Genomic DNA, 22,707 nt, shown 5'->3' on the forward strand with positions numbered 1-22,707 from the left:
GAAGGAGGCTTTGCTATTGCAGCGACATCGTTAATAGGCAAATATATGTGGCTCCATGGGGCCTGAATATCTGTGGGAAGCAAAATAGTTGTAGGGCTGAGTCCTTTGCTGCTCTAAAAAAAACATAGGTCTACTTCCCCTCGCTGGGTTCCGTGCCTCCCCATTTCCACATAGCTCACCTGGCTCCAGCTCACTGTCTTTGCAGTTTGCAAGGACTGAGTGTGTTGCAATCGTCTGCTGCATGTGCTGTCCCAGCAAAGCTCCCTTCCACGCACTCCCTGGGGCAGGTGTGGGCAGACAGAGCCCCGCAGCCCTGTGCTGCTGAAGGGAGCAGTGGGAAAAGAGGAGGAAGAGCTGGGGTGAAGACAGCTCTGGGGCAGGGGATGGGGGACCATGTGGTCACAGCCATCTGTGGGGTGTCACTGGGGCCTTGCTCATGGCCAGGGCCATGTGCATGTGTGATTCAGCAGCTCTCTAGAAATACTGGGACCTAACAGAAGCTAAGAAGGAAGTTTTCCTCCTGTCTCATCGCATATTAAGAAATAAGGCGACTTGGCATGTCCATTTCAGGAAAAGGGAAATTTGGCACAAAAAAGCCCCTCCCTGCCTCCAGACATCACTTGACCACATGCCTGGGCTTTGCTATTCACATGTTTGGACATCAAGTACTTTCCCCAGGAGATGTCAGTCACCGCTTGGTCTCCTAGCAGCCATCTCCTCATCTCCCCAAGCTGCAGCAGGGCCCACAGCTATGAGCTGCCACCTGTGGGGCTGGCACAGGGGGACGTGGGGACATGCCAGCAGATGGGGAGGCCTGGCCATGGGCCCCCCCAAAATGATGTGGGTGTGTTGGTGTAGGAGTTTGGCAGTGAGGGCTGAACCAGCTGCCTGAAATCCTGTGTTCTGGCAGAAAGCGGCTCAGCACCGAGGGGAAGGAGAGCACGAAGTGGCACGCTGGTTTCTGCAGACAGGGCCAGAGGCATTTCCTTCTATGTAGCCATCAGACATTCCCAGCCTGCAGCAGATGCACACGCCAGCACGCTGCTGTTGCAGTGGGACCCAGGATGCAATGAGCCCTGCCATCCCGCAGCTTCCTCCATCACCATTATGTGCTTTGCACCCTAATGAGAACCTGCTCCATTTGCTGATCCCTATGCTCTGCTGCTCCTTCTCAGAGCTCTCCTATCAGGGCTGACTTGCAGCTGGGTGCCTGTCAGACCCCACAGCCCCAGGAGGAGGGTGAGCTGATTGCTGCCTCTGCACATTCCAAAATGAGGGAGAGGATGCTGCAGTCCCCTGGTGCCAGAGGGAGTAGAGCAGTGTGCTCAGACCGTGCCCACGTCCCTCTGCATGTGGGGGCTCCAGCTCCTGGCACGGCTTTTCTCACTGCAGCCACAATGGAAAAGCAGTATAGGAGCAATGCACAGCTCGTGGAGAGCAGGGTGCAGAGCTGCACCTGTGTAGGAGAAAAGGAGCTTCCACGTTGCTAGACTGGGAAGCTGGTGGCAGCTGGTTAGACTGTGAATGATCTGGCTCCCTAAGGCAGGAACACCGCCCATCTGTCTGCAGGGCTGGGAGCAGTCAGGGAACTGCTTTCTCCCTTCTGCGTCCCATCGCAAGGCTGCAGCTGGAACCTGCTGGCACGGGGCTGCGAGGCGGAGGCAGCGGGTTGACTGCTGGCAGGAGCTGAGCACAGCAACCCCGCATTAAGCGCCAGGAAGAGAGGAGTGGAGCAGGGCTGGGAGCGGGCAGTGTTCTGGGAAGCGCTGCAAGCCCTGACCCCGTCCCAGCGGGGCCCCCCGCCCCCCCTCTCCAACCCACCCCCGCTCCCGCAGCTGCAGCCGGGGCTTCCCCGCTCCCCGGGGCGCAGCGATCCCGGGAACAGCCCTGGGAAGCTGGGAGATGGGAATGTGAGAGAATGAGCCTAAGTCATCGCTTCCCAAAACCTCCACGGTGAAGGAAACACCTCCCACTGTCTGGAGGATCCATGGGAATATTCTAATATTTGTTCCAAAAGCATGACTGGGTGGATCCAGCACTGCTGACGCAGGCGCCGGCAGCTAATTGAATCCGTACGTAGGAGCCCTGGACACCATATGGCCCCGATACAACGTGGGTCCGCGGCGGCTGCTGAGCAGATGGTTATTCATTTTCATAATCTCAAATCAGAGGCTCAGCTCTCTATCCGGAGACTGAAGGCACCCGGCGTCTCGTTGGTCGGGGTCTATGGAGCACAGCCCTCCCCTGGCTGGGTCTCTGTAAGCAGGGTGGGGGCTGAGGGTCCGAGCACCACATCTGGGCAGCAGCTGTGGATGCACTCAGCCCCTCTGGGCAGGACTTTATTTCATTATATGGTCATAGAGTTTACGACACTGGGAGGGATGACTGTGATTTTCTTGTGTGGCCATTAGGGTGAGAGGCAGCTACAGGTCACATCTGATGGAGCCATGAGCCATGAGCACAGCCAGCTGCTTGCTGACATTCGGCCCCACATACACGGGGCATCTCTGAGGGCCAGGAAGGGAGCAGTGCTCCCCTGCCCTGTGCCAGCAGGGTCCCACCCAGCTCCCAAGCACCTGAGATGAAAGTGCCCTGGGTGCCCGCGTGGGCGGGGCAGGACTATTTAAAAACCTCATTAGAGAAAGTATTTGGGGAAGACAGCAACACCCTCAGTTGTGGTTTGCTCCAGTGCTTCTCGGGCAGATGGCTGCGATACGGAGGGCAGGGCGCTGCAGGACGCGATGTGCTGCGCTCCCCCCTCCTGTGCTGCCCAGCCCCGAGGGCTGTCAGTGGGGCTGCAATGGGGAGGGCTGGGAGGTGCTGGGGGGTGCGAAGCCATGTATGACCTTCACTGGGCACAAGTCTGCCATGAATGTTTCCTATGGTGCTGAATTCCTGCCCTTGCTTCTTTCACGTGAATGTCTGGCATGCATCCGGCTCATGATGTACAGGGATCCCCGTGTGCAGGGGATGATGGCACCATGTTTCTGCCCTTCCTTACCTCCTGCATTTTCTTTGTGTCCTCTTTTTTCCAAGGGGCCAAACATCACCACTGAGCTCAGTTCTGCACCCACAGCCCTCTGTCCTCAGCAGGGGGTGGAGGGTCCCTCTGACCTAGCTGTGCCCCGAGTCGAACCATGTGTAATGAGCTCCTGCTCCTTTCTCATGCCTGCTTGGTTTGGGGTTTTATTGGTATGAGAAGGAATTGTTTATATCCAGGTAGGAAAGAAACGCACTGTGTCACTGCAGCCACTGCTCCCTGTGCCCTGCAGGGAGAGCAGACCTCCCTGCTATTGATTCTCACCCGGGCACTCAGATACCAGGGAAAAATAAACAGCTCTGCAGTTGGGTGGTGCGGTGCTTTCTGAGCCAGAGATCTGAAGGCACCTCACTCTGCTTTGCATACCTGCAGAGCGCCGTGCTCCCCGCTCTGCAGATCTGAGAGCTGAAGCACAGACATCTGACGGCCCGGGGCTGACTCACTGCTTGATGTTGGGCAGAGCTGTGTGGGGATCTGATACCTTTGTGCAAAGCCCTCACGGGTACACAGGAGCAGCACTCGGCAGCCCCCAATGCATGGCCATGGGACTGGGGGCAGCCCTTCACACCAGGGCTGGGGGCACTCGAGGTCCCGCTGGCAGCACAGAGCCGGGGGTGTTTTTCCAAGCGATGGTGCAAGCAGGGACCTGGTTAGCAGCGAGCGCATGGGCAGGGCGGCTGTCACGGCACAGTGGGGAGATTTCATTAAACAGAGCCTTAAAGTGGGATAAGGTCTCTTATTACAAATTGTTATGTCCACAAATTTTGCCACTTCCAAATAGTTCCTGCCCACGTGTTCCTCCCACTGCTGTGCTGGGTGCTGGCAAACATCCCCATGCTCGGTCAGAAGAGAGCTCATGGCTGATGGGCTGCAGGCTCTCACCATGCAGTGCCAGCACCCTGCTCATAGCAGACCCTCAGTGCCATTGGCTCTCACTGCTTTTCCCAATGGGTACCCCGACACCATCACAGATTAATGCAATGGTTGGGTTGGATGGAACCATACAGGTCACCCAGCCCCCACCCCTGCCACAGGCTGGCTGCCCCCCAGCTCAAGCTGCCCAGGGCCCACCCATGGTCTTGGGCACCTCCAGGGATGGGGCACCACAGCTCTGGGCAGTGTGTTTTCAAGGCTCAGTCCGAGCTTTGGTCACCACCTGCAGGCTGCTGGGAGGGTGGGGGTGTGTTCAGTAGGAGGGCTCTGGGGATGCCCATCGGGTGCCCGCTGGGTGCCGAGCCGAAGCGCTGCTGCCCTGCATAACCTTCGCCTGCGGCCGTCCTTTAACCTCCGGTGCTGGTAACCCAAAACGAGATTGCTGGAAATGAGAGAGCAGAGGAGTCAGCTATCTGATTCCAGGCCACAGGCACATGCCTGGCCTTCGTGGATATATTAAGTAAGGGACATTTTAAAACAAAACCACCCGCAGTAACCTTATCGTGAGGCTGAAGCCGCAGCCCAGCTGCTAACTCCGAGCTGCCCACACGGGCTCTATCCGATGCTGCTGTTGGGATTTCACAGTGTTTTGCCCCAAATCACCATCTCCGAGCCCTCAGTACAACTTGAGCCCGAACTGCGAGCCCTTGGCTTCTGGGGGGTCTGTAGATAAGTGCAGATCACTGCTGGGCACTGTCTGCTCCTCTCCTGGGACAGCACCTCAGACCCGTGACTGCAGGAAATTTGGCCTCTTTGCTGCATTCTGTACGCCCTGTATGTATGCATTTCTGCGCAGAAATAATTCAGCAAACAAAATCTCGGAGACAAATTGCTGATTGCATCAGCCCCAGCTTATGAAAGCTGATCATAGGGAGGACAATGTAACCCAACTCTCCGCCATCCCACTTGCCGCCCAGGAATGCCATCGCTCCACTCGGATCCTCTTTTTAGGGGGACTCCAAAATCCTTGGCAACATCCCTTAAGGTCATGAGTAAACCCCGAGCCTCGGGACGGCTCGGAGAGAAGGGAGCAGCCAAAGGGCTCCGGCAGCGGGGATTACCGACGCGCCGCGGGAGTGTTGAAGAACGGGAGTCGGGTGCCGAGCTCCTGCCCCGCTCCGCTGCGGGACGGCGGGGCAGAGCCCGAGGGGCGGCCGGGAAGCAACCGGGGTCGGGGCCACCCGGGGCCACGGACCGGCCGCCCCGCCTCCACCCCCCCCCGGCACGTTGCACGGCGGAGCGGGCGGGGGGAGGAAGGCCGCCGCTCGCCGACACGTGAGCCTCATGTGACGGCGATGGAGGGAGGGAGGGAGCGGGGGGGGGAGCCCGGCCAGACGTGCCGGGAGTCACAGGGTAACGCACGTCGCCGCCGTCCACCCACTCGGCCGCATTTAACCCGGCCCTCCGCCTCCCTCCGCTCCTCAGCCGGCGAGGCGGGGACGCGGCATGAGCTGCCCGCGCTGAGCTCCGCACCGCACCGCACCGCTCCGCTCCTCCCGGCTCCCGCGGCACCGCTCCGCTCCGCGCCCCCATGGAGCGCATCCCCAGCGCGCAGCCCCCGCCCGTGTGCCTGGGCAAACTGCCCGCCCTGGAGAGCGCCGATGTGCCGGGGTAAGGCTGCGGGGGGGACAGGACGACACGAGAGCGTCCCCCCGCCGCGGCCCCGGGGACAGGGGTAACCTCGCTGCTTTCGTTTCGCCCGTGCAGGCTGGACTTCGCGCACATGTACCAAGTGTACAAGCCCAGGAGGGGGTTAAAGAGGAGCGAGGACAGCAAGGTAACGGGGTGGGCGGTGCGGGGCGGGGGTCAGCGATCGTTGGGATGGGGGGGAGTGAGAAAGAGAGCTGAGCTTCTGTGGGGTGATGCGGGAAGGGGGGAAGGGGCCTCCACTGGGTAATTCTGGGGGAAATAAAAAAGAAATGCTGCGGGGTGGGGGGCGGAGGGGGTGCGTGAGTATTTGGGTGGGGAGGGGGGGGGAAAGCAAAAGGAAAAGGAAAAAAGAACAGAGGGTGGAATGCGTGGTGGGTTTAGCGATTATTTGGGAAGGGGGAAAAAAAGGAAAGAAGGCAAAAAGACGGAGGGTGGGTGCGGAGCGCTGACCCGCCGCTCCTTACAGGATACCTACAAGCTGCCCCACAGGCTGATAGAGAAGAAGCGCCGCGACAGGATCAACGAGTGCATCGCCCAGCTCAAGGACCTGCTGCCCGAGCACCTCAAGCTGACGGTACGGGCACAACGGGGCTCCGGGCCCGGCCCTGCGTTGAGCGCGCGATGCCGGCGGGGGCAGCAGCGCCGAGGCACGGAGCTGTGCTCGGGGTTGGGCGTCCCCAAATACCCCCGGGATGTGGGGCCGGGGGCTGCCCCGCGGCTGCTCTCTGTGTGTTCCGTCCAAATTCCGGATATTTCTGTTCACAGGAAGCACGACTTGTGCCTTCCCCAATTAGCAGCGCTGCCCCCGAGTCCCTGCCCCAAATCGCCCCCACCTTTGCCGTGGGAATGTCTCCCAGCGCCTATTTCCACCCCCACCCCCGCAGCGTCCAACGCGTTGTGTGCTCTGCCCGCAGACCCTCGGTCACCTGGAGAAGGCGGTGGTGCTGGAGCTGACCCTGAAGCACCTGAAGGCGCTGACGGCGCTGACGGAGCAGCAGCAGCAGAAGATCCTGGCGCTGCAGAGCGGGCTGCAGGCAGGTGCGTGAGTGCAGCGTGCGGGGACACTGCGCGGGGAAGGGATGCCTGAGCCTCTGCCCTTTGATTGCCATCAGTTTCTCTCGCTTTGCTTGTGCAGAGCAAGTGCAGCTCTCCATGGGGTCGGAGCCAGGCGTGCTGTGCGGTCGCTTTCATTTTAAAGTGGATTTGAAGTAGTTTTATTTAAAGCGCAGCTTTGCTGTGATGCCCTCTCCAAAGTCGTTCAGCTCTCTCCATTCATGAGCTTTGGATCCTGGTTCTGCGCTTTCCTTTTCCCCCAGAGCACACAAACACCCGCTGTCCGTGTGCAGATCTGTGTTCCCTCATTCTGCAGGTGGACGGGGCTCAGCACAGTGGCTGCTCGCTCCCTCTGCTTCCTCCTGCTGCTTGCACACGTGGCATTCACATGGCTCTGATAAAGTCAAACTGAGCTTGGCCAACGAGGTGCCACTGCCCTGCAGGGACAGCACCAGGGGAGACCCATTGGCAGTGGGGGCACAGCGTGGCATTGAGGGGTCCTGCTGGGTGTGGGATGCACTGTCTGCTTGTTCCCCAGTGGAAGTGCCAAATGCAGAATTGAAAGATGAAGGGCACGGGTAGAAGTGAATGGAGGGATGTGAAAGTAGCAGGTTGGATTCTGGCGCATAAGTTGTGGGAACTCAGGTTGGCCACTGAGTTTGCTGTGCTGGCTGTGTTGTACCGGACGCGTGCTGTCAGCCTGGAGGTGGTGATGGAAGTATTTGGCGTGCTGTTAATTTTTAATTTCTCCCTGTTAATGTTTCCTCAGGTGACCTGTCCGCGAGGAACCTCGACTCCAGCCAGGAGATGTTCCGCTCTGGCTTCCAGCTGTGCGCCAAGGAGCTGCTGCAGTACGTGGCCAAGCACGACAACAAGGAGCTGAAGGCAGCGCAGCTGGTGGGGCACCTGCACCGCGTGGCGGCCGAGCTGCTGCCGGGCAGCCCCAAGGACCTGAAGGAGAAGACGGTGCCGGGGGGCAAAGCGGGCGAGGGGCGCGGGCAGAACTGTGTGCCCGTCATCCAAAGGACATTCGCTGCCTCCAGCGGGGAGCAGAGCGGCAGCGACACAGACACGGACAGCGGCTATGGGGGGGAGCTGGAGAAAAACGACTCCAAACCGGAGCAGCCCTATTTCCCAAAGGATACCGAACTGAAATACGCCGTCCAGGAGAGGATCAGCTCCATCAAGCAAGAGAGCGAGGACCCTCCGGCCAAGAGGAGCAGGCTGGAGGTGCCTGATGACGACAGCCCCTTTGGCAACGAGGTGATGGGCACTGCGGGCGGCTTCCTGCCCCCCCACGCCCACCAGCCCCCCTTGTGCCTGCCCTTCTACCTGATCCCACCATCCGCCACTGCCTACCTGCCCATGCTGGAGAAGTGCTGGTACCCGGCCTCCGTCCCTGTGCTGTACCCCGGGCTGCCCACGCCCACCGCTGCGCTCACCGGCTTTGTGGGCCCTGACAAGCTGTCCCCCCCACTGCTGCTGCCCCAGAGACTGCCCTCCCCGGGGCCCACCCGCTCCCCCATCGACTCCTCGGCCCTGCTGCAGGCACTGAAGCAGATCCCCCCGTTGAACTTGGAAACCAAAGACTAAATGCGACGTGGGTTTTGGTTTGTTGTCTTTTTTTGTTTTCCAGTTTGAGACCGTTTCACTTGTATGCATTGGCTGGAGGGAGGTGTGGGCCACGGCTCGTGGCGTGCAGGGAGCCACGTCCCTGTCCTCTGTGCCAGGGAACGTGCAGGAGGATGAAGGAGGCACCTGGCTTGGCCGTGCAGAGCTGCTTCCAAAAGGACAAAGCAAAGAGCTCGATGCTTTCCACCCCCCTCTCTTCACCCACAGAACGGGTTGGCTCAGTCAGCTGCCATGTGTCAAAGCTGTGAAAAAATACCCCGAGAGGCAGATGTGGGTCTGTAGGGTCTAGATTGTCCCCAGTGGAAGGTATGGATGGCCCTGCTGCAGGGTACGGATGCCCTCTGTGGTACGTTAGGGGCTCTGAGCTGTAGGGTCTGGGTGATCCTGGTGGTACTTTGGGGGTTCTGAGCTGTAAGGTATGGAGGTCCCCAGTGGAGGGTCTGGATGTTCCCAGTGGAGGGTCTGGGTGTCCCCGTGGTGCCTTGGGCCATAGGGTCTGGCTGTCCCTGATGGTACTTTGGGGGCTTAGCGCTCCCAGCCTGGCTGTGCATAGTCAGTGGTTCAGGCAGACTAGGATTTCTCTCCACACCTTTGCTGATCTGTATTTTGATAAATAAAAGGTAGATGCTGCTTGGAGGCTTTACGTGGAATACACCTAATGAGTAACAAACCTGCACCCTGTCCTGTAATGAGCTGCTGGTGGGGGCTGAGCCCGGTCCTGCCACATGAGCGTGGCCCAGTTGTACTAAACCCAGGTGAGGGTTTCAGCGCACCCCATAGATCCCAGCACTGCAGGGCCCTTTGCTGCAGGTAAAGCCATGACACAGTGCCCAGTTTGGCTTCTCTTTTTTTTCCCCTTTTTTAAACAACCTTTTTTCCCTGTTTTGTGTTTTTCTCACTGGTTTTGAGGACCGGTGTCCAGCACAACTCCTATAGGGATTCCCATTTCACCTTCCTGTTGCCCCAGCTGTTGAGATGCACTATGCCTGATTGCAGATCGTGTTCTGAACGTTTATTTCATTGGGTTGGTTTTATTTTATTTTTTTTTTTTGGTATACAGTTGTTGCCTTTATTTGTAAAATCCTGTTATATATATATATATATATATATATATAATATAAATATATTAAAAGGTAAAGCGTTTCAAATGTCTATTATTTGTATAGCTACTTGAGCATCAAAGAAGCGTGAAATATGAATGTATCTTTGTTCCTGGGTTGTCCTTTGTTGTTTCTTTTTTGAAGAGAAGAGCTTTGTTTTATTCTCTAGGGAGAGGTACAGTGTTTATACTTTGGAGCCTTCTTCAAGGTGGGATATTGTACATATTTTTATCTTGAGTAAATGTTAAGTAGTTGTTTAAAAATACTTAATAAAATAATTCTTTTCCTGTGGAAGATGGGGGTCGACTTCTGTGCTTTCCAACAGCTGAGCTGGGTTCCTCTGCAGGGCTTGGGCTGGGGGCAGGAGCAGGAACCAGCATGGGGATGGGGCTGTTTCCCATGTGCTGGGATGCTCCTCACTGATTTGGGGATGCTCATTGACTGCTTGATTCCTGAGGATGCTCATTGATTGATTTCAGGGATATTCACTGATCTCTTTCCTATCTGCACCCCTGGGCATTGCTCCTCTCACTACTTCCAGCTCCAGGTGAACCTGCTCAAGCTGAGGTTTCTCCCCATTCCGTGGATCCAGCTGCTGCTGAGAACCAGCAGGCGCTGCCAGGATGCCCCGCTCTGCTCACCACACCCACTCAGCTCCAGGGCTGGGATGCTGCTTCCCAAGGACCCAGGTATGGGGGAGCTCCTCCTGCCCTCATGGTGGGATGGGGTCAATCCCGGTGCTCCGCTGCTCTGTGCTGTTCAGGTGCTGCATCTCTAATCATTCACCCTGTGCACATGGGTGGTATGTGAGAGCCCTGCTGGGTGCTGGAGGTTTTTATGGTTTGGAGGAGTCACAAAATCTGATGACAGCAAAGCAATGTGCGGGATGGGGTTGCTGCAGCCCTGGGACCCCACTGTGGCATGCACACACGTGCCCATGCTGCATGGCAGCGAGCAGCGCAGGGCTGCCCATGTGCACAGACTTGTGCGCTCTGTGTATCCTGGTGCTGGTGTTTGGTTTAATGAGCACTAAACATTGATCTCACTGAAGGCAACCCCGCGTAACCCCCTTTGGGGACAGCACGCAGCACTCAGCACAGTCACATTTCAGCTCCTCAGTAGTCACTGTGGTTGTGCCTCATCTCTATGGTGCTCAGCCCACTTCAGGCCCATCTCCATCCCCTTTGCTTACTGGTGGGCACATGCAGGGGAATGGACAGGAGGGCAGTGCAGGGGGTGGGCCTGGGGCACAAGGGGTCCCTTCGGTGCTGCCACCACTGTGTGCCACGGGATGGGACAGGGATGTGTGATGGAGGGCAGGGATATGGGGTGACATGGCTGCAGGGGGATGGGAACACAGGATGATGGGGACATGGGGTGATGGTGAGGATGCGAGGTGACCCAAGCCCCTCCACACCGCCCCTGCCCTGCCGGGCGCACTGCGTTCCCTGCCTTGTTTTCATGGTCTCACCCAGCTCTGACCTGCCTCAAATGTTGACACAATGTCACGTTTCCGACTGCAGCCTTTCATGTGCAGCCGGAGGCTAAATGCGGCGGCTGGTTCCTGGAAAAAGACGTGCCTGGCACCCTTTCAGCAGCAACCCGATCCCCATGCAGGCTTGGCACAGCAGCTGAATAACATGGCAATAACTCTTTCAGCAGCGTTTCAACCCATAAATAGGGCTTCCCGAGCACCCCCCTTTGAAGGAAGGCAAGGAGGGAGACACGAGGATTATTTGTCAAAAAAAACAAAAGTTGAACAAAACTAAAGCAGATCAGGAGAAAAGCGGACAGGAGGAAGCAGCCCCATCAGAAACATATCAAAGGGAAGTGGGGCAATGCTGCGCAGGGTCTGGGGAGCAGGAGAGGGATTGCCTTGAAAGGAAAGCACTGCGTGGGGAGTTCTGCCACCAGGGCTCTGCTCTGTGCCATCCCCATGCAGGTGGGGTGGGAGCTCTGTGGCGAGGACCCCCAGCCCTGCAGGATGCAGACATGTGCCGTGAGCTCCTCACCACCTGTTGGGAAAACTCCTCTGCAGGCTAAGGGTGGCTGCAGGCAGACCCAGGAGCCACTGATTTGCATTATGCATTATCAGGGCCTAAAATAATCCCTAGTTATGTGCATTTGTGTCGTCGTCGTGTCCCCCCTCCCACTCCCCCCGGTTCTTTTTTTTCTTCTTTTTTTTTTTCTTTCAGGACTCCTTTTTTGGTGACTTTTCAGGAAAGGGCATCCCAGGGGCTCCCAGCTCCTCACACTGCAGTGGGCACAAAGTGGGGACACAGCCCTGGTGGGAGCAGTGCCCTCCCCTGCTGCCCCCGCTCTCATCTCCCAGCGTGTAGCTGCAAGTGCCGCATGTTTACAAACGCAGCATTGCAAGATCCCTTGAACTGTGTCCTAGTACAAAAGAGGCTTTGAAACAAGAACCACGTTGTCATGGCATGTTTCAGGCCAGCAGCACCAGACTGAACCAGATAATTGCTGTTTCTGCTTTAGCCTCTGCGTTGTGGGAGAAGGCGTAGGGTTGAGCAAGGCTCAGCCCTTGGTGTGGGGCTCAGGGATGGGGGAGGCAGGGGTGGGGATGGCGTGCAATGGGTTCTCAGCACACCCATGGTGGGGTCTATGGAACCAGGAAGGAAAAGTGCGGGCACAGTGTAGCGTAAAAGGCAGCGGATTCCTGGAGTACTGCTGGTCCTTGGCACAGGTACAGAGCTCACGTCGGTGTCTTTGCCTGAGGATGTGCACAGTGTGAGTGGATGTGGCTCCGAACAGCTCAGGGAGGATTTAAGGTTGGGGTCCCAGCATGGATCTTGGCCCCATGCTCCCCAAATGGGGACTGTGCTGGGATAGGGCTTTGATGGCAAAACATAACAACAGCCCTTTGCTTCTTTCCCCGTTCGCTGGCAGCCCGTCACCCTTTCCATGGTTTAAATGAGTGTCCAAAGGTCACAGCGAACTCAAGTCCCTGCCCAGTGGCTCATGTCGTCCAGTGAATAAGCAGTGGGTGTGCGGCGCCTGAATCAAAGCTCCCTCCTGCTGCAGAGCAGAGCACGGGGCAACACTGGGCTGTGAGCCTGCAGCGCGTGCTCTGTGCCTGGCTGCATGAGGCCTGGTGGGAGCGGGGCCACTGGGATGCTGCCCTGGGGATGCACACTGAAAGGGACGCTGCCCCGAGGATGCTGCCCTGAGGATGCTCACCCTGAGGGATAATTGCCCCAGGGGATGCTCTCCCCTAGTGATGCAGCCCCGAGGGATGCTCACCTCGAGGGATATTCACCCAAAGAGATGTTTACCCTGAGGGCTACTCACCCCAAGGGATGCTGCCCCAAGGGCCACCCCAGCCCCATCACCTCCCCCGCGGGGTTTCAGTCTTGCAGCCACCACAGCTGTGTGCAATGCTCTGAGCAGTCTGTCAGCTGCAGCCGGTGAGGGGAAGACGTGATGGAGCGGAGTGTCGCAAGGGGCAGGGGCACACAGCTGGGGCTGATGACGGGGAGCAAAGGCAAGCTGTTAACACTGGGCTATTTCCGCTGCTGCTGCCTTCACGGAGCCCGCGCTGATTTTCTGCATTTCCTTGCTTTGCTCACTTCCAGGTGCTCATCCCAGGGGCGAGCTGTGGGACCACTGCCCAGCGCTTCCCGCTTAGCCCTGGATCTGCTCCAGCACATGTGAGCAGCACGAGCCCGTGGGGAGTGCCGGGAGGCGCCGCTCGGAGGGGCTTTCCAGCCACATCCACATCTGAACCTCGCAGCGAGGCGAAGGCGTTGGGGAGAGGCCGAGATGGGGATCTGCTCACATCCCAGAGCGCTCACAACGATGACTCAAAGGATTCCTGGCGTTACTGCACCGCGAGGTGCTGCGCTGCCACCGCCGCCGTCAGCACAACTGCGCTCCCTCGGACAGCTGCAAGTGCTCGCAGGTTTATAGGGCTTATTAGGCAATTTCCTATTAAAAATGTTTATGCGGACATATAAATATTCATTTGTACAGAAACCGTCTGGCCCTCTGCACGCAGAGCGGCAGAGAGGAGACACGTTGTCATAAATCCATCAGAATTCAGGGCTGTGCTGAGCGGGGCCGGGTGCAGGGCAAGGGGTGGGGGTGGTGCTGAGGTGGCTGAGCAGCAGCCGCGGGTGCTGCAGGAGCTGTGAGCTGGGTTTTCTCTGCTGTGATTTCCCAATGGCCGCAGGAAGAGCAAGCACAGACCCGAGCTGGATGAAATCAAAGGAATTTTTTTTTTCTTCATTCGCTGTCTTATGCGCTGACCGCTAAACCACATCCGTCGAGCCTCAGCCCAGCCCGGTGAAACAAAAACTAGGCCAGGGCTTTTTGCTCCTTACCCCTTCCCCTCCCCCCCCCCCCCAGGCTGGTGCAAGAGATGGGGAACCCCTCCGTGCTGGCACCGCAAAGCTCTGTGCAGCCAATTCCCAAACCAAACCCTCACGTCCCTCTCGGGCGACTCAGTGTTGGGACCGTGCTGACCCCCTGGCCGCACATTCATAGGCTGCAGGACTGGGGCAGAGTGGCAGTGTCCCCCCCGTGGCAGCCCGGGAGCACAGCTCACATCGGGGGCAACGCGGCTGCGTGGGGAAGTTCTCACGTTTGGGAGCAGACAGCAGCTTTATTGTTTGAGTTTGCAAACCAAAACCAGCCGGGAGTTTCTGAAGTGTCTGCCATCCCCGCAGAGCTGTTTAGTCATGCCTGGTGTGCATGCATGTGAGACAGCGCAGGGGAGGGAGGCTCTGGGACTTTGCAAAGATTAAAGATTTATGCTGACCCTTGAATGAGATCCAAGGGTGCTAATCTGCCCTGATCCTATCGTCTGTGCAGGGCGGATCTATTTCACTTTCCTTTATGGTGCTCCTGACTCACCGCGCTCCCACTGCAGCCGGCCGGGTGGGAATGGGAAGCACCGCAACTGCGCATTTGTTTGGGTTTGCATGTAAAGCCCTGGACCTGCCGTGGGTGCAGCTCATAAAGGAAACCAGTGTGGATAAGATATGGGTGAGCTGAATGCTTGGAAACCACTCCCAGGCAAAAGCTGCTGTGGTTAGAAATCAAGGTGGAGTGATGTGCAGGAGGCACAATGCTGGGCAGCTACGCCCAGCGCGTGAGAAAGGCGTTCACTGAGGTGGGCAGTGGGTGTGTTGCAGGGTCCCGTGTGCCCTGGGGGCAGCTGCACCCCATGAGCACAGCAGAGACTCTGGGTCCCTCTATCCCCCTGCCTGCCTGCGCCTTCTGGCCCCTGGTGCAATGGGATCCAGGCAGAGTTTGTGCCCCTGGCACTGAGCTGCTGCCTGGGAAGCATCTTGCTCCATCACCAAAAGGCTCCCGATGGCTGCTGGGGATTTATTATGGAAAACAAAGTGCGGGGGAAAATGCAGAGCTATGTCGAAGGCAGAGTTAATCTCCCCTGCCCCGGCACAAAAAGGTGTGGCAGAGAGAAGCACGAGCTCCCAGCACTGCCCAGGACACGTGTCACAGCCATCCTGGGGAGTCCGCCTGTCTCCTCGGCTGTCTGTCTGCCTGTCTGTCCACCTGTCCAGTTCTCTGTCCGCCTGTCCGTCTGCCCAGCTGTCTGCCTGTCGTGTCTGTCAAGCGGACGGTGTCACTCACACGGGGCCGGCTGTGCCGCGCTGACCGGGAGGCAGAGCGCAGCGTCTCGGATTTCAGCTCCCCGGGGACATCCTGTTCTCCCGATAGCCCATGAGATGTAAATATAGCAAATGCAAAGCAAGGCACTTTCCTGCCTTGCCTCGCTCGGGCTGCATTTAGAAGGGGCTGAAGCCTAGCAGCACAGTTGGAAACACCCATCTGCAACTGTTAAATAGGCAGTGTGTTTTATTTTTAGTTTAAAATGAAGTTCCTGTTTGTAAGGCCAGAGGGGTTACAGGAGGAAAGGAAAAAAAAAAAAAAAAAAAGCAGTAGGATCATTTACTGCGAGGTTTCTTTACACGTGTCCTTCCTTCCTTCCTCCCTCCTGAGAAATAGGATGTGGACCGCGGCTGTTTCACTCCGCAGCGTTTGTTAGCAGCAGTGCCCGGGTCCTGCAGGGCTGTCACACCCCGTGCCATGGCAGCGCTGCGCTGCCCGGCCGTGCCAAGCGCCCTTCAGGTCGGGTTGCTCCATCGAGCTCTTATCTCATGTAAATGAACGCTGCCTCTTCCTTCCTTCCTTCCTTTCTCTTTCGTCAGGCTGCGGGGTGACGGGAGGGTCAGCAGAGCACACCCCGAAGGGCACCATCAGCCCCTCCAGTTTACACAGCTGGGACTAATGAGCCCACCGACCAGTGCACGGCTCCTTCCAGCTGTAGTCAGTCAGGATGTGCGGGGTGGGCACCGTTTGGGTGCCTCCATAAGGGTGTTCACCAGGGAAGGGGATGTGAGCTGCTGATGGGGATTCCCAGCTTCCTGGGAGCTGCTGGAGTCCTGGTGCATGGATTGGCTTGTAGTGCCATGTGAAGGAGAGGAGGCTTTGATTAATGAAGCAGGATGGGTCCAGTTGGAAAGTGAGTGGGGGGGATTCAGGTGTGTGGGCAGGAGGTACATACTGCTTGCAGGATTCTGCCTCTCATGCTCTGAGAGGGGCTCTGAGTGCCTGCAGCTTCAGGTGGGATCCAGCCTCTCAGAGATCTGTATGCAGATACCTGCAGCTGATCAGAAGTAGGGCTGCCCCAATCCCTGCAACCTTGTGGTGTGTGAGCACTGGGGCTTGAGTCCAGGCCAGCATACCCTGAAAAAAGATGAAGAGAGGGGTGGGCAGTATGTGGCAGGAGGGGCAAATCAAGTCCTGGTGTGGCCTCTGCATGGAGCCAGGGCCTTCTGTTGCTGGTTTTAATGAGAAAACCCCAGTGGAAATTTTAAACCTGGATCTGCATCAATTGCTCAAAGTTCAGGGAGCTCAGGATGGGGAGTTTGGCCCAGTCCATGCACCACAGCTATCTGCAACATTCACAGCCCAATGCCTTTTTCTTTCCAGAGATGAATTCTGCCAAAGATGAGTGCCTGGATGTGAGGCATTTCTCTTCTTTTTCATCCCTTTTGCTAATTTAATTCCCAGATCTAAATCTAATTTTCCTGTCTCGGGCTTCTGTGACCTGGGGTACATTGCTCACAGTTACAAAACTGCCATGGCTCCGTCACACCCTGCAGTGCCATGGGATGGCCATGGCACTCACCTGCAGCAGCATGGCCCAGGGCAGGAGCCCCCAGCTTAGGCACTGGGCAGGTTTATTGCAGCACTGAGTCACAGCCTTCTGACGCGACAGTGCGCAAAGCACTGCATTTCCTCATTACTGAAAGAGAGGCACAGAAGCCACATGCTGGGCTCTCCCTTATTTTCATTCTTTCTTGTTTTCTTGGTTGTAGAATGAGAGCTAATCAGAGCGATGCTCTCCAGCAGGCATCTGTGCACAGTGTTACAGCGAAATCTGAAATTCCTTTTGCTGCTCATGCATACAAAACAGGAAGAGCGAGCACGGCTGCAGACTGTTTGTGCTTTCAGATGGTTTTGCCAAGGAGAAAACAACTGGGTAGGGGAAAGAAAGCAAGCTTGGCTCAGAAACATGTCTGGAGTGCAGCTCTCCAGCACTCACCTTAGGGCAGGGCAGGGACACAGAGAGCCCTGCAGCCATCCCAGCATGCACCCACACCTCCTGCTGCACAGAGGGGTCAGCAGCCTATAGAGGAACATGCCGGGCACATCGTTCCTCTTTCCCTGCTCAGCAGCCTTGCTGCACAGTGCCACATGAAGCACTGATTTAAAAGTATTCATATAGTGACTTGGGTTGGAAAGGACACGGAAGACCATCCAATTCCACACCCTGTATGGGTTAGGTATCCCTGTAGCTCAGTCTGCCCAGGCCCCACCAGGGATGGAGCATTAGGTGGGTCCCTCTGGCTTGCTGCACACAACAAGCATCCATCTGTTGTTTCCAAGTGACACTCAGTCCCCAATGTTATCTCCCCTTGGCTGTGACAACATGGAAAAAGGCATTGGGATCGACAAGCAGACAAGTGCTCAGCATCCATCCATCTGATAATGGTTCGTTGCAGGCGAAACCCCTTCCTGCAGTGTCTTATGTGAGTGGAGAGAGAGAAAGGTGCTGGGGGCTGTGGGTAGGGCTGGGTGGCTCCGGGTGACACTGGGGTGAGGCTGAGAAGAGGAGGCGAGGGTGAGGAGCGCTTTGGTGAGGCTGCACCCCCCTCTGCTGGAGAAACCCAGCAAGGACACGGGCAGGGAAGAGGCGTGAGGAGAAGGGGCTCAAAGCTGTTGGGTAACCCAGGGATGCCAGAGACCGTGGCCACAGAGTGCAGAATGGTGGCCTTGGTGGGATTGGAATGTGTAGAATCACAGAGCCACAGAATGATGGAGTGACTTAGGCTGAAAGGGATCTTAAAGATCACAATGAGAGAATGGTTGGGTTGGAAGGGACTCTGAAGTCCCTCAGCCCCAATTCCTGCTGTATTCTGTCTGCCCCACAGCTCAGCCTGCACAGAGTCCCCTCCATGGCCTCGGGCACCTCTGGGGATGGGGCAGCACAACTCTGTGCAGCACTGCTGGGGCCTCACCGCTCTGAGTGAAGAATTTTCTCTCCTTATCTAATCTAAATCTCTGCTCTTTTCATTCTGTACGGAGAAATGTGAACCATAGGAGCCTAAATTTATCAGGCACCTATAAGGGCCGCCCATGGTTCTGCGCAACCAGCCACAACAGATCCCTGTTTCAAATCTATTCTTGCAAACAGGGTGGCAGTGCCACTCCTGACCCATCTCCACAGCCACCTCTTGCCCTTGGTGCTGGGGAGGAGGAAGAATTGGGTGGGGGGCTGTGACCTGCAACAAGCAATCTTGTGTGAGTGAGGAAATAATGCTGTTTTGGATCCCGGGGCCTCACCCAGAGACTCCCCAGTGCTGCAGGGGGTTGCCCTGAGTGCTGGCTTCCTCCAGATTCCATAGGACACATCTGCACATTGTGCTTAGACTTAGTGCTGGCAGGATGCTTTCTTTTCTTTTTGGATTTTAATACTAAATTCTAGAAAGGGTGAAATGCTGTGACTGAGCTGGCGAGGGCTCTGACTGTGCAATAAATCTGCAAGCGTGGGCCTGGCTTTTGCGCAGGGCTCTGTGCGAGTGCCAAGGTCTCTGCTAATAAATCTGACTGGAGAACCAGGAGGAAACTTTGTTTTTAACTTGCTGCAAACAGCAGGCTGTTTTTCGCCCATCATTTTTTCCCCTCTCTCTTCTGCTGATTCACACTCCTGTTGCCTCGCGGTGGGGAGACTCCAGCATTCCTGAAGGTCATTGCCTGCATGCAGCAACTCACGCTGCAAAGTGCTTGCCAGCCTCTACCAAATCAGAATGCTAAAGCAACTGTGATCATTTATATTTTCCTTGTCAGCAGTGGAAAAGCTTGCAGCCTGCCAACCTCTTAGCTGCCACGTTTCCAGTCTGCTGGGCTACCAGAAGGCAGCAGAGGTGCTCAGAGGTAATTCCTCCCTGCAGACCTGACATGATGTTGCCTCGGTGGCACAACACCCTGAGGATTTTCAAATGGGCTCACCTAGGAGCAGTCCTCTCTGGCATCTAGGAAGCCCACAGCCAAGGGAGGCATCTGCCTGACCCAGCAGCCCATCTCCCAGATGAATATCAGGAGTCTGAGCAATGAGATATGGCTGTGCAGTCAGGTTTCTGCAGGACCAAAGCCTCAGAGACTCCCAGGCTGTGCCTCCTCCCCTCTTGTGCCTGTCCTCCCCGGTGTGTTAAACATGTTATGCCATCCTGTGCAAGACTGAAAGGAGTGTTGTCAGCATGCAGACCTCACTAAGACAGTAAGAATTACAATTGAGTTTTCAGTGCATGTCTCCCTTTCAATGGCAAAGGAATATTTCTGTTTTAGCTCAAACCAAAGCAGCACAATAGGCAGGTTTCTTGCTGAGAAGAGGTGTGAAGACACAGTAAAATCCTTCCCTTGCATTTTGAGGTTGGTTAGTGTGTTTTTATGCTGTGCCCATACCCAAAAGCCTTGCAAAAGAGCAAGCTTTGTGTCCAGCTGTGGGAAGATGCAGGTCACTGTCCCTGGCTGCTCCAGCTGTGCAGGCAGCATGCTGGATGGAGGTCTGATGACAGTCACTCCATGTCCAGCTCTAGTTGTTCTTTAGAAAATGGATGTAGGAAGAGGAATAACTCTTTTGCTGTTAGCAGGAGTAATTCACAACAGACTGCAGCATAGATCAGCTGCTGTGTGTGTGGAAATCTTCCTGAATTGTTAAGCTCTGGCTTTAGTGAGATCTTGGGGTACCATTCAAGGCAGAAAGGGAGGGGGGTGGGGGTAAGGGAGAAGGCTTAAATCCAGCACATGGGCTGGGGTGGCATTTCGTCTCGTGAGTTTGTTGATGTGGATCTGATTCACTGAGCAGAGAATGACGGTGTGCCAGGGCGCAGCTGCTGCTGCTGGGACACGCAGCTCTGGGCAGGAATGGCAGTGACCACTCACCGTATCCTTTCTCTCTGAGCACTTTTAACATGAGCTCGACACACCTGTATTAACTATGCTCTCATTTGCGTGTTTTTCTTTCGCTGTTACTTTCAGAAGGACTCGGAATTGCAGGATGGAAGCAGACCCCACCTGCTGGTGCTGCGCAGCAAAGCTCACAGCCTGAGCCCTGCTCACAAACTCAGCTCCGTGTTTCACTCTCCCTCTGTACAACAGATACCTGATCTGGAAGGAACCATCAGCTTCTGGGCTGTTTTACACGTGGCCAGCTCCATCCCTCTTGAGAGAAAACCGATGGCAGTGTGAGCAGAAGGCACAGGCAGGGTACGTGTATTGCCTCCTTTAAGCATGAAACACGAACAGGCAGAAATGCAAAATCTCACACCAATATTGATGCTATTATTTGGTCGTGTTGCCTGTTCAGCAGCAAGGGCAGTGCCACGCAGCCGGGCTCTGTAGCTAATCAAATCAATTAGTTTTTGAGCTGTGTGCACCAGCCAGCAGGAGTGGTCTCCAGCCAAAGAGAAATTAAAGAACTGTCCAGTAAGACATTCTATTTTGAGATGAGCTGTCCTATTTTTCTCATGCTAATGACAGGCTCGGAAATCTGTGCACAATTTAGCTCATTATTAGAACTAATTGGTGCCAGGCATTCCATCCCCTTTGATACAGCTAACCATGGGCAGGAAATTTTCTGAGTTAATGAACCATAAAATGGATTAAGAACTTTCAAAGTGTAGTTCATATCACAGCTTAATTGGAAGGAGCGTAGTTGCTGGCAAAGGAAAGCCATGTGTTGGGGTGGAAAAGCATATGCACGGCTACTTTCCCTGACACCAGGGAGGGGGGAATTTCTCATCTCTTTGCCACAGAGCAGACTCGTTTCAGTGCAGACAGTTCCACCAGCAGCACACGGTGCAGCCCAGCTTGGTGGGATGGATGGAAATGGGCTTTTTCCGCTGTGTGCAGCACTTAGCATTCCTCCTGCATAACACTGAGCAGAGAGAAAGCAATTAATACAGATCCCCCAGCAAGGCCAGCAGGGCTGCCAGGCAGATAAGGTGCCAGTAGGAAATGTAGCATGAACCCTCCTGGTGTGGTTGGCATCGCTGATGCCAGACAGTCATCCCCTGTGGTTTCATACAAATCTCATTCTGTTTGGTCCTGTACTCAATACGAGTACAAAATGCACTCAGTAAGAGTAGATTTCTTCCCCCCTTTTTCTTATCTGGTAGCTCAGGAAAAGAACATGGCGTAATTTAGAAGATTTCCTTCTGGTGGTGATGGGGAAGAACTTCTCACAGGTATCCCAGCGTGGGATACAGCATTGGGCTGCAGGATGCCAAGGAGAAACAGTGACCTGGGGCCCTAAGGAGACCAGGTGAAATGGGGTATCCCTGGATGGAGGCACAACAATGAATTTCTATTTCCTCTGATGACACAGCAATATGTCATTGGTAATTTAGGTAATTTGCAGCTTAGATAAATGATGCATTTATCCTAAATACACTCGGAATTGTGGTTTGTGTCGTTGGCTGTATCCAGACACTCTCCTCTCATGGTTTGTAGCCTGCAGAGAGTTTCCAGGAAATGTCTAGACACAGAAAGTGATGATCCGAGCCCTGTCTTTATGTGCTCTTTCTTCTAATATGGCCATCTGCAGCCCGGTCCTCCTCAGCTGCCAGCAACATCCTGCAATCCATGGCAGCAGTAATTGCATTGCTCCAAGTGCTCTGTGCCGCCGCAATAACGAGCACAAAGACTCCCAGGGTGCCTCTGCAGACAGCTGACAGCAGAATTGCAAAGCAGAGTCAAAGTCTAAAGACCTGAGAAACCCTGCATGGAACAGTCAATAAAGTGATGTGTGCCCAGCTTAGCACTCAGTGCTGAGCTCAGAGCAAGGGATTTGGGAGAAATCCCATCGCTTGTGGTAAAGGCAAAAAGCGTGCTGTTAATTCAGTGCAATGAATGGTATCATCCCTTTGCATTTAGACACGCAAATTTTGTTGCACCACAAATGATACGGCACAGACTTTACTGGGAGGAGCACTCAGAGTGTTCAAACGCAGACATATGAGAACCTGCAAACGCCTGCAACGCTCTGCAGCTTCCCCAGGCCTGCTGAACAGACACAGCATCCCCGCCTGCTGCTCTGCAAGCAGCTGATACCAATCACAGTCTGTTGTCTGCAAACACACCATGAATGAGAGATTTCCTCCACGTAGGATGTGCAGCCTGTGGGGAAGGAGGTTTCTCTGCAATACAGGGAAGGGGGCATTGTGTTGTTTTCAGCTGTGGAAGTTCTGGATCACTCCTGTGCTATTCTGTTTCAGCAGTGAATTAGCAAATTAGATTTGCTCCCAGGAGTGAAATGTGCATCTATCCTATAACTGACAACACGACCGCTGCATAAGATGCTGCACATCTGCTTCCACTGTGTGCTTCAGGAAACCTTTATCTCTGAATTGATGACAGCCAGCAGCATCTGGCTGCTTTGATCAGCTCTTAGCCGGCTCTGCAACCTGAGTGCGACTGCTTCACCTCCTGCACAGCCACAGGAAGAAGGGGACCTGGGGGGGCATTTTCTCCCGTGCTTCAGCAATTAACTGAATACAGCAATAAACGGAACACTGCCAGATCCTTCGGTGAGGGATGCACTGCTGCAGCAAACCTCAACCTGCTCCAGGAAGGGGCAGCTCAGGGGGCTCAGCGTCTCTTCAGATGGGGTCTGTGTTGACAATGGCGATGAGTTTCGATCTCCTGGGATACACCAGTTCTGTTCCTTGAATGCCGCATCTCCTCTTTGAC

At 55.6% G+C, this 22,707-nt stretch overlaps 1 protein-coding gene across 1 annotated transcript; it reads left to right on the plus strand.

Annotated features, from left to right (window-relative positions):
* The first annotated feature begins 5,243 nt into the window (after positions 1-5,243).
* BHLHE40 (basic helix-loop-helix family member e40) lies at positions 5,244-9,702 on the plus strand. Its single transcript, XM_015875422.2, has 5 exons — positions 5,244-5,584; positions 5,681-5,750; positions 6,090-6,197; positions 6,538-6,661; positions 7,446-9,702. The coding sequence occupies exons 1-5, from the start codon at positions 5,505-5,507 to the stop codon at positions 8,267-8,269; spliced, it is 1,206 nt and encodes a 401-aa protein (XP_015730908.1). The 5' UTR covers positions 5,244-5,504; the 3' UTR covers positions 8,270-9,702.
* Positions 9,703-22,707: the final 13,005 nt, after the last annotated feature.

The sequence above is a fragment of the Coturnix japonica genome, chromosome 12 (assembly GCF_001577835.2).
Source record: "Coturnix japonica isolate 7356 chromosome 12, Coturnix japonica 2.1, whole genome shotgun sequence".
In the NCBI taxonomy this organism is placed as follows: Eukaryota; Metazoa; Chordata; class Aves; order Galliformes; family Phasianidae; genus Coturnix; species Coturnix japonica.